General features: G+C 44.5%; 1 protein-coding gene across 1 annotated transcript; it reads left to right on the forward strand.

Moving 5' to 3' along the window:
- The first annotated feature begins 12689 nt into the window (after window positions 1-12689).
- On the forward strand, window positions 12690-16899 carry LOC119323138 (protein EARLY HEADING DATE 2-like). Its single transcript, XM_037596717.1, has 2 exons — window positions 12690-13903; window positions 16558-16899. The coding sequence occupies exon 1, from the start codon at window positions 12764-12766 to the stop codon at window positions 13877-13879; it is 1116 nt and encodes a 371-aa protein (XP_037452614.1). The 5' UTR covers window positions 12690-12763; the 3' UTR covers window positions 13880-13903; window positions 16558-16899.
- Window positions 16900-17541: the final 642 nt, after the last annotated feature.

Genomic DNA, 17541 nt, shown 5'->3' on the forward strand with positions numbered 1-17541 from the left:
TCTGATTATGAACATGAATATGCTTTGTGAGTAGTTACGTTTGTTCCTGAGGACAAGGGAGAAGTCTTGCTATTAGTAGTCATGTGAATTTGGTATTCGTTCGATATTTTGATAAGATGTATGTTGTCTAGCCTCTAGTGGTGTTATGTGAACGTCGACTACATAACACGTCACCATTATTTGGGCCTAGAGGAAGGCATTGGGAAGTAATAAGTAGATGATGGGTTGCTAGAGTGACAGAAGCTTAAACCCTAGTTTATGCATTGCTTCGTAAGGGGCTGATTTGGATCCATATGTTTCATGCTATGGTTAGGTTTAGCTTAATACTTTTGTTGTAGTTGCGGATGCTTGCAAGAGAGGTTAATCATAAGTGGGATGCTTGTTCAAGTAAGAACAACACCCAAGCACCGGTCCACCCACATATCAAATTATCAAAGTACCGAACGCGAATCATATGAGCGTGATGAAAACTAGCTTGACGATATTCCCATGTGTCCTCGGGAGTGCTTTTCCTATTATAAGAGTTTGTCCAGGCTTGTCCTTTGCTACAAAAAGGATTGGGCCACCTTGCTGCACTTTATTTACTTCTGTTACTTGTTGCTCATTACAATTTATCTTATCACAAAACTATCTGTTACCACTTATTTCAGTACTTCAGAGAATACCTTGCTGAAAACCTCTTATCATTTCCTTCTGCTCCTCGTTGGGTTCGACACTCTTACTTATCGAGAGGACTACGATAGATCCCCTATACTTTTGGGTCATCAGACACTCATATAGTTCTATGTTGCCTCTGTAAAGAAAATCAGGGGGGAGGCAGCGTATATCATTTCGCACACAAAGGTGACACGTTCCCTCTCGGAACCACGAGGCTTGTTGAGAGAATCTCCGGTTTTGCAAGAAGCTTATACCAAAACTTGTCCCAATTCAGCCAAAAATTATACATATGAAAACAAGGTTTAGATTATCCCGAACATCTTGCTATCTAGACCAATGTACTATGATTTGAATTCAACATAAAATGGATACAAATATTTGAATTGGAAATCGTATGGTACATGTAGTGCATAGTGAAATATGATTACTGCTATATGCATGTTTTTTGTTATCAAGATAATATTTAAATTATTGTATAACTTGACAACAATCGTATTCAAATAAGGAAAACTGATTCAAATTTAGTCCATATGGTAGATGACAATATGTATGTTCACATGGTGGAGTAAAATGTTCATATATGATGGAACATCAAAATGTACGACTACGTCAATTATAAACTGCAAGGTCACCTAACGATATATTCGAATTCAACATAACGTGGATTCAAAATGTGAAATTCGAGATCCTGGCATTTGTAATCATATAAAAAGGGACATTACTCTTTCTTTTGGTGGGAATTAATTTGTTTTTTGTTGTTGTTGAGGGAAGTGCAAATCGATTTGGTACTGTACAGGGTAATCTTGTTCTCCCCATTTTTTTTACATCTTTCTTGTAGTTTTTTCAATGGCATCTATAGCAATGTAGTAAAAGGGGACATGACTCTCTTGTGTCTTGTATGAATCATTTTTTACACGTTAAGTTTGTTCTGCCGAACAAGGAATCCGCACCTTGTTATCCCAAAATTTTCAAGCTCGGGTATCTTTTGTCTCACCTGCTTTGAAACTCCCGCCTCTTCAACCCGTGTCGCGCCTTGTCATCCTGAAATTTTGACGTGTGCGAAAACTCCCTCCTCATCCAAAATTGGTCCCGCAGCCCAAACACGCGAAATTCCCCTTCTACCCCTCAGCCGAAAATGAAGCTCCACGTCGCGGTGTCAAAACCAGTGGGGGTATGCTGGTAACTTACCCTACATTTCGGACAAGCGCATCCCTAAGCCATGGCCCCCTCCCTTCCCCTTCGTCCCCCCCATTCGTACACCGAGGCCGCCAAAACCCGCGAAACCCCACGCTCCTCCGTCGGCCTCCCGACCGCCGCCCAGTCGGAGACTCTTCCATGACTACGTCGTCCACCGCAACAGCTTGCCGTCCCTCATCCACCGTACCAGATGAGGATCCGTCGATCATCTCATCATCCCGCCGGATCAGCCGCCCCGTCCTCCACCTCCAAGGAGCTGCCCTGGTGTTCGCCTCGTCTATCGCACCACCTCAATCCCCACAGCGCCGTCTTGACCTGCCCCACTGGAACCACAACACCCTCACCAATTCCTCCGATGAAGCCGAGGCCAACTCGGCACCACCAAGGAGGTTCTGCACTCACCGCTGCATTTTATCTTTTATTCGATCTCACAGGGCTGCCGGTGCTCGATACCGATCAGCCATGGCGGGTCTCCATCAACGGCGCCGTCGCAGGCCACATCATCCACGGCGTCTCTCCCCCATGTCATTGCTTCCTCGGCGGCGACTTCCACAACAGCACTAGCTGCAGCTGCTCCGGTTCTCGCTCGCGCTGCGGTTCTGTTCTTGCTGTCGTTCGTGCTGCTGCACTGCTCTTGCTTTCGTTCGTGCTGTTGCTCTGCTCTGCTATTGCTGCCGGTCACGCTGCTGCTCTGCTCTGCTATTGATGTCGGTCGTGTTGTTGCTCCGCTCTTGCTCTAGTTCGTGCTGCTGCTCTACTCTTGCTCTCGCTCGCGCTGCTGCTGCTGCTGCACGACCTCCAGCAGCTATAGGAGTTACTGCTTTAGCACTCGCACGCAGTGCTACTGCACGACTTGCTCTCTGCTAGTGCATTCCCTACTCGAGCGTCTGCTAATTTAGATCACTGCTTCTCAGCTACTAGTGCTTGAACGCCCTAAACATCTATTGCAATGCTCTGCTACTAGTTCAGTCAGTTTCGACAGTAAAATTCAGTTTTGACTGTAAAGTTCAGTTTCTTCAGTTAAGTTCAGAGTGAACAGTACTTACAGCATCTGTCGGAGCGGCCGTGGCGCGGCTGATGCGTTTTACATCTAGCACTTTTTGGTGATGTATTTTACATCATCTATTGCAGATGATATTAGAGTCCCACTCCAGATTAGCATTGTCTGTCTTGTCCTGCTTCAGCCTCGCCGCCGTACACCTCACCGGAGCTGCTCCAGTGACAGAACCGTCCATCACAGCGGAGTAGTACCCTCGGTGCCATTTCCAGAGGCCTCAGATCTTCTTCCCCGCCTTCGACAGTCACACCAGCATCACCATCCTCCACGTCCAACCCAATGATGCTGAGGTCCACAAGGCTATGCCAAAGAGGTTGTACACTTGTTGCATCACTTTGTTACTCTGCATTCATGTCGATCCCTCAGGGATCCTTTGCTATGGAACTACTATGGTACTACTATTCGTGCATTTGGTTAGAAGGAGTGGAGCAAAGCAAAACTGGAGGATTTTTTTTCCTTTGGTGTCTCTTTCAAAGAAAAAACGTAGGAATTTTAATATTCACTTGGACGTCCTTTTCAAATTAATATGCATGAAGAACAGAACTAATTGCATTACTAGCATAATAAGATTTTTATTTTTTCATTTTCACGTGGTTTGACTTTAATTTGACCATGTTTCTCCATTCTCGTGTTCTTCCAATTCATGTGAACCAAACACCCAGGTTGAATGAAATCCTATGTTTCCAAATGCTCTGTTTTGCACGTGCATTCCTATCCTATTCCTGTGTTTTTCCTGTCCCTGCGTTTATAGAATCCTCCAATTCTAAGGAGCCCTTACAGATTTACTTCATTTTCAGATAGGCGTCAAAGAAAACTCTCTGTGTTATGTCCTGCTCCTGTCGTGCCGTCATCCACCCCACCTGAGGTGCACCATCGATAGAAGCATTCACTACAGCAGAGATCCCCCCTACAGACTTTCTTTCGCCGCCTCAGATCATCTTCCCCATTGCCGGTAGCCACGCCAACTGCATTACCATCATCAACTGAGCAGATGAACCTGAGGACTACACAATTCCGGAAGAGAGGTCGCAGTCTTTCATGTTTGCTTATGTTATACATCGGTTATTATTACATGCTACTTTATCGTTCAAACTTGAGTTTTAAAATGCCCGTGGGTCTCATATCGAGGCAACAACGAATAGTATATTTCTACTATCTAGTTCATCTGGGGTCTTCTATGTGGTTCATGTTGGGTTGGCAACAAACAATAGATGATCCATTGTCTATCTTTTTAAACTGAAGCTATAATCTACCTGCTATCATTAGTTTTGGATCCATCCACTCGTTTGCTACCGTCAGTCTTGATTTTTGCATGCACCCCTTAGGCCTTACAAAATCTAACTATTTTTTTAGTATGCATGTCAGATATTGTACACAATCGTACAGAACATGTAGAGAAAAAGAGAAGACTATTGTGTGGGAATATAATATCATGCAGACGCCGCTCCATGGTGGGCGAAGTGGGGCCCCCTCCTGCATTTCCAGATTGTATTCCAGAGGAAGATAACTGTTCAGATGGGGATTCAGAAGGAGCCGACCACACCTATTTACCACCTGAGGTGTTTGCTCTAACCTGGCATGCTGATGTTGGTCATATCATGCATATGGCACCTCGCATTGCTTACATTATACATCTTATATGTCATCAGCTTAGTTTAGATTTGCTTTGTGTGAGTGCCACCTGTTTGGTTTCTATATCATACTCCCACCATTCCTAAATATTTGTCTTTTTAGAGATTTCAACAAGTGACTACATACGAAACAAAATGAGTGAATCTACACTCTAAAATATTTCTATATACATCCGTATGTGGTAGTCCATTTGAAATCTCTAAAAAGATAAATATTTAGGAACAGAGGGAGTATATAGGAATTATGCAATGCCATCTTCTTTAGCCAGGCATCATATACTTGAATCATGCAATGCCATCCTGTTTAGCCAGTCATCGTATATGTGAATTGTATCGTGCCATATTTTTTCATAATGTATTACATTTGTCAACAATGTTTATACATTCATCTACTCTTCCTGTGCATCAGCCATTTGAGTCGGTCATGGGAAAATCTAGAGTGAAAACAAGGTCTTCTGAGCAGTCAGTGCTACTTGTCGATGCAACTTTCTTGCTGGTTACGGATAGCTCCTCAGAGGAGGATTCAGAGACAGATGACCAGTCGTATCCCCCCCAAGGTGCATGCTCTAACTTGTCAGGGTTATATTGCTCATATCATGCATATGGTGCCTTGCATTGCCATGCCATCTGCTTAGATTAGACATGCTTTGTGTGAATGCCTCCTGCTTGCTTTCTATGTCAGATATGTGAATTATGCAATGCCATGTTTTTCAGCCAGTTATCATATATGTGAAATATGCACCGCCATGTAGCTAGGCATCATATATGTGAATTATCTCATGCCATCTTTTTATCATTGCGTATTTCATTTGTCGACAATCTGTGTATATTGAACTACTCTTCATGTGTATCATCCATTTAAGCCGGTTATGGAAAAATCTGGGATGAAAACAAGGTCTTCAGAGCAGGCAATGGTACCTGTTGAAGCATATATCTCGATGGTTACAGGGAGCTCCTCAGAGGAGGATTCAGAGACAGATGACCAGTCCTATATCCCACCTAAGGTGTATGCTCTAAGTTGCAATGTTTATATTTCTCATATCATGCATATGGTGTCTTGCATTGCTTTGTTTAGACACCATATGCACAATATTGAATTCCATCTGCTTAGTTTAGAGATCATACATGCGAGTGCCAGCTGCTTAGTATATGAATCAACTATGTCAATTATATCATGCCATCCTGTATAGTTAGACACCATGTATGTGAATTATTTCATCCTAGCCTATTTTAGAAAGACATCATATAGTTTTGTCATGTCATCCTATTTAGATACTCATCATAGGTTGAATTATGCCATTATATCCTGTTAAGTTATCCATCATATATCTAAAACGGTGTCATACTATCATGTTTAGTTAGGCATCATATATGTGAAATTGTGTCATGTTGTCCTGTTTGGTTAGACAACATATATGTGAATTACCACATCTGTCTATCATACAATGTCTATACTTTCAATTTCTTTTCTTGTTTATCAGCCATTTGAATTGGAGGGGGTGATGACAGTATCTAAGGGAGCAAAAACCCGTTCTTCACAAAACACAATGCTACCCGTCGATGCAGATAGAACCATGGTTGTACTGGCCCACAAACTAGCCCCACCACACACAATCGAGACTCTTCTAGATTGCACACTTACACCGTTGGGCAGAGAACCAGCTACAACCCATCTAACCGCAACCCCAGTGGATAGTAACCCACTTCTAGTTGACAAAGCACCATGTCCACCACAGAGTACCCCCACACTAGCAGTTTGTAAAGCAACTGCAGTGCCCAAAGCACGAAGACCACCACAGCTAACCCAAACTCCACGTTTAAAGCAGAAGATCAATTGTTCTCAGGTCAGATTTCGTAGCTATGGTCCATACTCCTTTGCTGTTGCATCACTGTATTTACTCATACCAACTACTTTCGAATTTGAAGGATCCAATTGAAACTCCAATGGCGCAACAGGTATGTTTTAAACCTATTTCTTTAACTGGATTATTGTTCTAACTTCTTGCTCTATGTTTATTCCAGTTTAAGTTGTATAAACAGTTATGTTCTCATGTGATGCACATTACAGGTGTTGCCAATGCTGTGTAGTTTCTCACACTTATATTCTGTCTATGTTGTTGTGTCTTAAAAATATATGAGTTGAACTGTGTCTTTATCTTGATTAGGCAACATAAACTAGAATGATATGGACATACAGTGACCATAGTACATAGATATATGTTTGTTTCATGTTGTTATCCTGTCCACCTTACTACTGAACTGGTTTACCAAAATGAGTTTCGTATACTACATGCTAAACCTGTGATGTGTCTGCTTGTTTCTCTTGTAGTATGCAAACAAAATATTGGAGAATAGCACCCCACTATGCAATGGTAGAGAAAGTAATGCAGATAAGATTCAAGATAGTGAGACAACCCTGTTGGTCTCCAATAAAGGTGATAAAAACGATCTTGTAGACAGTGAGAAAACCCCACAGTCCTGCATTGATGTAGTGTTCGAGTTACTGGCCAGTACCGCTGGCACAAGTTGTTCGAACTCGCTGCCTGAATCACTTCGGCTTCTTCAGTCTCAACTACAAGCTGAAATGTATCCGTCAGCTGTGCTGCGGCAAGAAGCCGAAAGACTAAGGAAGTCCCTGCAGAATTCAGATGTGTACTTTCTTGTGCAACAGCAAGCGCTGGAGGATTTAAGCGCCAAACAAGAGAAAGTTAATAAGCTTGCTAAGCATCTTGTCAGCATTATGGGTACCCAGGATGTTGTTTCTTGAGCTCTTCTGAAGTGGTTTCAGTTCTGGACTTGTTTTCCTGCGGCGTTTATATGCTGCTTTGTTCCCTATATTTGCACTGGTGGCGAACTTTAATGCCCAGTGGATGTAATATGTGTAATAGCCTTGATAGCCTAGCGTAAGTTGCTTGCTTATTTATTTCCTTGTTGTCTTGTTTATTTGTTTGCTTGTAGTCAGTGCAGTTCTTTTTCCGCGGTTTGCTAGTGGCCGCAATAACCTATTTTTTAAAACTAGGCCACAATAACCATGGGCTACATATTTACTATAGTGACACTGGGCCTCCTACCGTCCGTAGAAACAATGGGCCTTCTACGGGCCATAGAAACAATGGGCCTTCTACGGGTCGTAGACACAATGGGCCTTCTACGGGCTGTATCATCAATGGGCCTTATATGGGCCGTATGATTGATTGGCCAAACATGGGCCAATAACAGACCACATTATGGTCGTAAACGGGTTAGAGTTGGAATCGTCCATTCATGGGCCGACCATAATGGGTCGTCGTTAATAGACCGTATTTGATGACACTATGAAAACGGCCCAATGTATTAATGGGCCACAAATGGGCCGACTGTAACAACGGGCTGAATTTGGCCCACAATCAGAAAATGACAGTAACGGGCCATAAGTAACCGAATGCTGGAAATGAGCCCAAGAATAAATGGGTCCTGAGAAGGCCGAAAGATAACATGGGATGGAAATAGCCCAATGGAATAATGGGCCGCTAATGGGTATAAAGTGATACACTGTTTATTACGGGCCAGTTTCACCACAGGCCATTAATGGGCCAAGAGTTACAAAGGGCCTCATATGGGCCGAAAGATGTCATGGGCCACACATGGGCCAGAAGTTAAAAGAGGCTGGAATCATATTGGACGGCCCAGATGACGCTACTGGGCCTAATTCGGATAGGCCGTAACAGGCCCTGTGTTAGCGGGCTGTAAATGGGCTATATGCGAACAAGCCATTAACAGGCTTTCCATGGGCCGGCCCGCCACCTTTTGACCAAGTCAAACGGGCCGGCCTTTTCACAGGAATGGGCCTTTGTTGGGCCGTGCCACGTGTCGACGTATCATAGGCGCCTTCGGTCCAATGAGTGGATGACATCTGTCACAACGGTGAGACGACACGTGTTTACTCCAGCCAATGATGATTTTACACGTGGAAAATCCCCATTGGTCGGGGCTGTTAACGGGTTATCGGATCCAAAACCGGACCCGATAGCTTAATGGCGTTCCGTTACGGTGGATGCCACGTGTCGGTCACCCTTGACGAAAGCACTTCTATGACGCGCGATTTATCATCATGGAAGTGGCCACTTCCATGATGATAATTTTGGTAATGTCATGGAACACTTCTACGACAACACATGTATGACTATCTTGATTCTATCATAAAATCGTCATGGATGTACATGCATGACAGAAAACGTGACCTACTGTGACAAACACGTATCATCACGGAAGTGTATTTTTTTGTAGTGTTATCAACACCTCTCTCTCTCTAAGCATGTGGACATGTTTTTCGATTTCGGTTTTCGCTTGAGGACAAGCGAGGTCTAAGCTTGGGGGAGTTGATATGTCCATTTTGCATCATGTTTTCCTACTATTATTTAGGTTGTTTTATTGTATAATAATGCTTTCTGGAGTAATTCTAATGCCTTTCTCTCATAATATGCAAGGTATGCACAAAGGGGGAGAATTCTGACAGTTGGAAATCTGGACCTGAAAAAGCTATGTCAAGCTACCTATTCTGCACAACTCCAAATGAGCTAACTTCCCGAGGATTTTTTATGGAATATTTAAAAATTATTGGAGCAAATAAGTACTAGACAAGGGCCACCAGGTGGGCACAACCCACCTGGGCGCACCAGGAGGCCTAGGCGCGCCCTGGTGGGTGCTGCCCTCCTTGGCCCACCCTCGGTGCCCATATTCTGGTATATAATTCATTTTGACCTAGAAAAATTAAAGGAAGGACTTTCGGGACGAAGCGTTGCCGCCTCGAGGCAGAACTTGGGCAGGAGCACTTTTGCCCTCCGGCGGAGTGATTCCACCGGGGGAACTTCCCTCCCGGAGGGGGAAATCATCGTCATCATCATCACCAACAACTCTCCCATCTTGGGGAGGGTTATCTTCATCAACATCTTCAACATCACCAACTCCTCTCAAACCCTAGTTCATCTCTTGTGTTCAATCTTTGTATCAAAACTATAGGTTGGTGCTTGTGGGTGACTAGTAGTGTTGACTACATCTTGTAGTTGATTACTATATGGTTTATTTGGTGGAAGATTATATGTTCAGATCCATTATGCTATTTAATACCCCTTTGATCTTGAGCATGATTATCATTTGTGAGTAGTTACTTTCGTTCTTGAGGTCACGGGAGAAATCATGTCGCAAGTAATCATGTGAACTTGATATGTGTTTGGTATTCTGATGATATGTATGTTGCCATTCTCTTAGTGATGTCATGTGAACGTTGACTACATGACACTTCACCATATTTGGGCCTAAGGAATGCATTATGGAGTAGTTATTAGATGGTGGGTTGCAAGAGTGACAAGAGCTTAAACCCCTGTTATGCACTATTTCGTAAGGGACTGATTGGATCCAAAAGTGTAATGCCATGGTTAGAATTTATTCTTAATACTTTTCTTGTAGTTGCGGATGCTTGCGAGAGGGTTAATCATAAGTAGGAGGTTTGTTCAAGTAAGAACAACACCTAAGCACCGGTCCACCCACACACGAATTTAAGCCAACATGATGAAAGTGACTAGATGAAATTCCCGGGTACCCTCAAGAACACTTTGCTTATCATAAAAAACTGTTTTGGCCTCTTTGCCTCAAAAGGATTGGGCTACCTTGCTGCACTTTTGTTACTACAATCGTTACTTGCTCGTTACAAATTATCTTGCTATCAAACTACTCCGCTACTTACAATTTTAGCACTTGCAGACATTACCTTGCTGAAAACCACTTGTCATTTCCTTCTCCTCCGCGTTGGGTTCGACACTCTTACTTATCGAAAAGGCTACAATTGACCCCATATACTTGTGGGTCATCAAAGACTACTATATATCGATGGTGCATGTAGGCGGGAATTAAACGAAGGGATGGTCTTATTGGTTTTGGGGATATAGGGGAAGAGTGAGAGAGGGGGGTAGCTAGAAGGAGATTGTTGTGTGAATGTGTGTTTTAGAGAAGAGACCCATCCAGGCGGAAGTCATGTGCACACAAGAAGAGAACGATTCGATGTGGGGTTAGGGCTGTGGGTAATTAACTACGTATGGAGACATGGGATACCTTGAACGTGCATGTGTGAGAGGTATACATGTATACGTGGGATGTGTGTGTGTGCACGCGCGCATAATCGAGATAAAAGAAAGAAGACATAAGTCATAAAATCAACGACATGGGAGAGACGGATCGGTATGACAATATGCATGCATGTGAGAGTGGAGGCAAGAAGGCCCGATACTTGAACATGTGTTTTTGTCTTTAAGAATAGTGGCGTGGGCTGGAGCATGCATTTATGGCGAGCAGAGAGAGCGAGACACAATGATTGTGCAAAAGAGATCAACATATAGATGCATGTATAGAGAGACAGATATAGTGTGCGTGATAGGAAGCAAGAGTGTGTGCGAGAAAGAAAGGTTGACAGAGAAACTGCTGATAGATAGAGAGATGGAGATGCTAGCTAGAGGGACATCGGCTAGTTTGTGTGTTAGAGATGACCGTCGAGTGGTTCATAGGGGTGAAGTTATGTGTGTGTGAGAGAAAGATAAAAAGAGGGCACATGACTGCATGTAGAGAGAAACATATATAGTGTGCGTGATAGAAAGCAAGAGTGAGGGCAAGAAAGAAGGTTGATGGAGAAACAGATAAATAGAAAGATAAAGATGCTAGCTAGAGGGAGATCGGCTAGCTAGTGTGTGTGTTAGAGATAAGAGTCGAGCGGATCAGAAGGCTGAGTTATGTGTGTGGGTGTGAGAGAGATAGAGAGAGGGTGCATGTGAGTTGCATACAAACAAATATCACAGAGAAATGAGATCCTGAGAGACAGAGTTTTGTGTTTGCGAGAGAGAAAGATATTTCACAAGGAGAGTGATAGCTAGAGATACATATAAGGGAACGCGAGATATCCCTAGGGAGAGAGAGTGTGTGAGAGCGACATACAAGAAAATGATGGAGACATATGAGATCTGGGAGATAGAGTTTGTGTTTGTGTGTGAAGAAGAGATGTTTAAGAGGGAGAGTCATAGCTTCTCATACCTAAGGAGCGCAAGAAATCTCTGTGTGAGAGGGGGTGTGCGAGAGGCACACATGGGAATAGTAGAGAGAAATGAGACCCTGGGAGACGAAGTTTGTGTTTGTGTGAGAGAAAGAGATTTCGCAGAGAGAATCATAGTTAGAGACACATAGCAGGAAGCGAGATATACTTAGAGAGAGATAGAGTGAAGGTCGAGGGAGAGAGTACCGTCAGTGTGTTACGAAGATAAAAGATCATTGTCGACATACAAGTAGCATGAGAGGTACTCGAGAGATGATGAAGGCGTATAGGTCTATATATATATATATATATATATATATATATATATATATATATATATATATATATATATATATATATATATATATATAAGCATGAGTGATAGCTATATGAGACGAATATTTGAATGAAAGGGGATTCAAATATTTAAACTAGAAATCACAGTATCAATAGTATCATAACGAAAATTGGTCTACAAACATGCATATTCATTTGAATTTGGGAACACGTGTAATGTTATATAGTTTATCAATATTAGTGATCCACAGATTCTTTAATTAGAGACAATTAATGTCTTGCGTTTTTTAGAATGAAACCCAAGCAGACTCCTTTTGTATCGGTGGTAAACGACGTGCACCTTTGGGTCCGGCTTCAGAATCTTTGGGTTCGTCAAGTGTACGGCCTCTAGGGGCATGATCTCAAGTCTATAAATCTTCCGATCTCAAGATCACAGATTCGGAGCTTCGTGTTCTTCATAGTCCTCGCCTCTGAGGCTTCACCATGTGCATCTTCATCTACAAATCTTCCGATCTCAGGATCACAGATTCGGAGCTTCATGTTCTTTATAGTCCTCGCCTCTGAGGCTTCACCATGTGCATCTTCATGGCCTTGTGGCCTGCGTCTTTGCGACTTTGCGAGCTGCGTCTTCGGTGAAGTCCCAAGCTATGTTTAAATAATCAAACTGTGAAAAAAAAGTCAAAAGTTATCAAACTGACAATAAAAAGAGTCAAAAGTTATCGGAAGAAAATGCACGAAGCAAAAAAAAAAAAAGGTGCAACCAAACACGCCCATTGAATGGGCCTGTAAGCAAGAAGAATCGCAGACCTCGAAATCATCTAGCGAGGTCGTCGGGCTAATCGAAGTTGGGCACCACCGTTTATTCACTGAATGGACTCGACCACCAACCAATTCGCCGGCGCCGCCGCCGCCGCTGGCGCGTCATCGGCGAACACGGCACCGCTGCCGGCCATGCTCGCTGACGCCCTTATCGGCGCCGGAGCTGGAGGAGGAGATGGGGACCCCAGCGCCGCTCTCCAACGGCTGGCGGCCCTCGGCGATCGCATGGCTGCTGTCCGGCGCCTCCTCGTCGCCTCCATTTCTGGGGAATCGCAGCCCCTCTCCTCCTCGGATATTCAGTCCGTGTCCTCCGAGATCTCATCTGCCGCTCACCTCGTCGTCCTCAACGCCGCCTCCCTCCTTTCTTCGTCCCTCCCTTTTCCCGCCCCATCTGCCACTCCCGCCCCTCCCGCTCCTATACAAGAGCTTCCCGCAGCGGCCTCCACCGCCGATGTGCTTCCCCAAGAAGCTACCAAGGGCTACGATGTCGTGGAGCTCGATGCCGACGAGCTGCTCGCGGAGCATGTCCACTTCTGCAATATCTGCGGCAAGGGCTTCCGCCGCGACGCCAACCTCAGGATGCACATGCGCGCGCACGGCGACCGATTCAAGACCCTGGACGCGCTCTCCCGGCCCGGTCAGGCAAAGCCAGTTGATGGCCGCGATGTGCGCTTTTCCTGTCCTTTCACGGGGTGCAACCGGAACCGTGCGCACCGCCGCTTCCGGCCGCTCAAGTCAGCGGTGTGCGCGCGCAACCACTTCCGCCGCAGCCACTGCCCCAAACTCTACGCGTGTGAGCGCTGCGGTGGCAAGAAGCGTTTTGCTGTTCTTGCCGATCTCCGCGGCCACCTCCGCCACTGCGGTGAGGAGGCACAGTGGCGCTGCTCCTGCGGCACCACCTTCTCCCGCAAGGACAAGCTGTTCGGCCATCTCGCCCTCTTTGAAGGCCATATGCCAGCCATGTCCCCTCCGAACAAGGATGCAGTGACAACGACTACAGAGGCACCCCTTGATATAATGGATGAAGGAGGAATCGAAGAGCAGGAAGATGGCGGTGAAGGTGGTTTTGATCCGGAGTTCTTCAAGGAGTGGATGGAGGAGCTCAAAGATGATGGCGTGCCTGCTGGTGGCACAGTCTGGCCTGGACGGGCAGCAGCTGGGCAATAGCCTGTGTTGCAAGTTCTGTTTGGGGTAAGAGCTTTATCTTCCTGCCTTTTTTTTGGGGTACAATTGAAACTTATAGTATCTGAAATAAACTGGTGCAAGAAGAAATAAATATGGTAATATGTCCTTCAGGTTAACAATTACGCCAACAATATAAGCATAGACTTGATTTTTGTGGTTGAACTCAAGTACCTAGTTTTTGTATGGCATGCAATTTTAGTATTACTAATGTGCAATTTCAGGTGACTTGAGATTTAAGAAAAAAATCAGGCAACTGACAGTTAGAAAAGTTATTTATTTGGGGTGAGTTTAGGGGAAGTATAATATTAGTCTGTGTCCATATGCACTCGTTCTTGATCTTCGAAACTATACATTTTTTAAATTTTCTCAAAATATTCATGTTACCACAAAGTATTAACTTATATCCATGTACAAAATTTTGAGAAAAAAATGATTATAGTTGTGCTGTGTAAATAGTAAAATGTGGTGAGATTAGCTGCATATCAGGATCCTGGTTCACCACACCAAATTATACGAGCACTTTGATTGCAAGGGGAAAAATTGTGCTTTTTAGTTGGCTAATTCCTCTGGTTTTCTGTTGTACCAAGTTTGTCTTGAAATACTTTATTGGATTATTTGCTCTGGTTGTTATTGACTTCTTGTATGCCCTGGATCACATATTACTATTAGTACTAGCAAATATGCCCGTGCGTTGCAACGGAGAAAAGAGTATCACATGCCACTAGTCCGGTAAACATGGCTAATGACCTCCATAGACCCATGTCCTCTATAGACGGGTTTGCACCTGTGTCACCGCTTAACCTTTTTCCCACCCTTGTCGATGATGGTTGCGCTGTCCCAGGATCACAATATGTCCGAACATGGTCAATCCTAAGGCAGTGAGCTCGGCCACCGCACAACACACCTGTCATTGAACCGAACCTGTGCAAGGTAATGGCTAAAAACTTTAAAAATAATCTTGTTCAGTTGGACGTGAGGGCCGCCACCCTGGTCCATATACCATCCCTCGTAAGGATTGACTACAATCAGGAGCGAGAAAACAACACCCAAAACTACCATGCATTTTCTCAAGGTAACACATGCACCTTGTATTTAAGAAGTGAACCCAGGCCACAATGGCACCATCTTGTGCCGACCATTTCACACCTTCCAAATTAAGTCCATCTGCGCATCATATTGTGAGAGAAGGAATTTGAATGAAGTGGAAATCTCACCTTAAATACCGCGTCATTGCCTCAGCCATGTGTGAACTGAATATATGTCTGAAATATCCAAAAAGCTTAAAATATCAGTGCATTAACAACTGCAAGAAGCAAAAATTCACATCAATATAGCTGCATTCTCTGTTCTCTATAAGCAGCTGGAGCGCACGCACAACCAAAAATTGCCTAATCACAAATAGTAGCTAGTAATTTCAGTGTGTAAGCATCACCACACATCCTCGGCATAGCAGTTCCTTTGTCCAACACTTCCATGCACGCACAATTGGGGAGCCACAACGCCTCCTTCTACTTTGGCTGTCCGTCACCACGGCGCCCAGCCCCTCGCACGGGATGTCCAAGGTGCCGGTTGCCTCCTCGGACGCATCACCCAACCCTGCCTCTCCCTCTACACAGCCTCCCTCCCAGCCTGTGCTACACGGCCTGTTGGCACCCGCCCAGCCCCACAACAACACGGCCAGAGGTCCACGTTTGCTCTGCACCTTGCTCTGTGCTGTTGCAGGCAGTACCTGTTCATCTTCCTCTTGTCCTGGAGCAGCGAGCTCCGGAACCGACGTATCCGATGGATGCTGGGGAGCCCGTGTTGGACAGATCCCATGCTCACCCCAGGGGCAGGCTTGCATGGCCGCGTTGGCTGGAGAGCCATTGGTGTCCTTCACCTGTCGCCACGGTTGGCTGGAGAGCCGACTTATTGAGTTGGTGTTTATTTTTATAATAGCCGACAGTTGGGCATGACACTTGGCTTGAACTCAATGGGATAGAAGAGTTTTGTTCAACTGACCTCTAGCAAGATGTTTCCCGAATTAGATTCGGTTGTCATTTTCTTTCTTAACTTCTTTTGGACAAATGTGATTTCTCCACCCAGCTGTTCCATTTAATGAACTATGGTTGGCTTGTTCGTGCTCCCTCAGTGCCACTATCAGAACCTGTACTTGTTCTCTAGTTCTCCGCTATACTGACTTAACTAACACTCAGTTCACTGTTTACGTGTGGAAAATAACCTTTTTGTGATTTTGCCGCTAGTCTCTCTGTTCCATTACTCTACATTCGCTCCAGTCCGGATGCTTGTTAATACCATATTTCTCTGGCTTGGCTTCGTTCAGTTGTACCGTTCATGAATTTATGCGGATATTCAACTCAGTAAGGAAGGCTAATATTGTAAATTTCTTGTTCTTGTCATTAGGAGTTACAGTTGCATATTCCCTGAAATGGCACTCGTGCGGTTACATTGTCCATGTTCCATTAGGACTTAAGTTGCTGCTGTAAATACATAAAGATACAGGGCATAGCTAACTGTTACTCCCTCCGTCTCAAAATGTAAGACATTTTTCCATACTACCAGTGTGAAAAAACGTCTTACATTTTGCGACGGAGGGAGTATAATGTTTGAAAGTACAGTATATTATGATCTGATTGCCAACCCCCAATGCTGTCTTTTAGGTGTATGGTAACAGCCGCAAGGGGCATTGGCTGCCAAAGTGTCTGAAAGAGCGGTGGGGAGATGCTTCTGAAGAACAGCACAGAGGTTTCTAACAAGAGCAGTGGGGGCATGCCCTTGTTTGTATGGCACAGTAGTAGTCTGGAATCACTTTGCCAGTCTCCTTGTCGCTCCCTCGTTATTCTGTACCTATTGTCCTGTTGGCAGAAGTACATTCCAGATGTTGGTTATTCGCTTGCGAGGTTGCAGTGCTCTCTTTCTATCTCAACTGGTGCAAATAATATCCGGAAAAAGGTGGATTCGGAGGCACCGAATAATTAAGGTGCCAGTTGTTGAACTTGGAACTACGCATATTCACCGGAGCCTGACCTTGGTAGTTGGTCGATCCCCATTTGGAGGGGGCAAAACTTCGCGTTCAGACCCTTTTGTGGTAAATCCGGGATCTGGCCCCTGTTTGAATTTTTTTCGACATTTGACCCTTTTGCTACCGCCGCACTCTACGGCGGTAGGCTTGCCTAGCCTATCGCTAGGACCTTTGGCGGTGGGGAAACGGCAGCCGCCGTCACACAAACGGCCAGGAGCTGACCTGGCAAACAACCTACCGTCGGAGCCAACGGCGGTGGGTTGTACAGACCTACCGCCAGCATTCCTGGCGGTAGGATCCCATCATAGTGCATTTTTTGCACAACTTGTATTTTGAAGTAGTTGTTGTTAAAGAAACTGTGTTTTTTTTTTCCACATGAAAGTATACTCATATAGACAAGAACAATTGGCATGAAGTTAACTTAATGTTCAAACTAAATTTGACAGAAAAACTTATGAAAAAGCTAAATTTGACAACACATAGTTTCATATTCATTGAGAACATAATTGAAAGGCACAAGGCATTACAAGAGGCACATAGTTTCATTATTCATTGAGAACATAATTGAAAGGCACAATCCTACCGTCAGGGACCCTGCCGGTAGGTTCAGACAACCTAGCGC

Source organism: Triticum dicoccoides, chromosome 6B, assembly GCF_002162155.2.
Source record: "Triticum dicoccoides isolate Atlit2015 ecotype Zavitan chromosome 6B, WEW_v2.0, whole genome shotgun sequence".
Lineage (NCBI taxonomy): Eukaryota > Viridiplantae > Streptophyta > Magnoliopsida > Poales > Poaceae > Triticum > Triticum dicoccoides.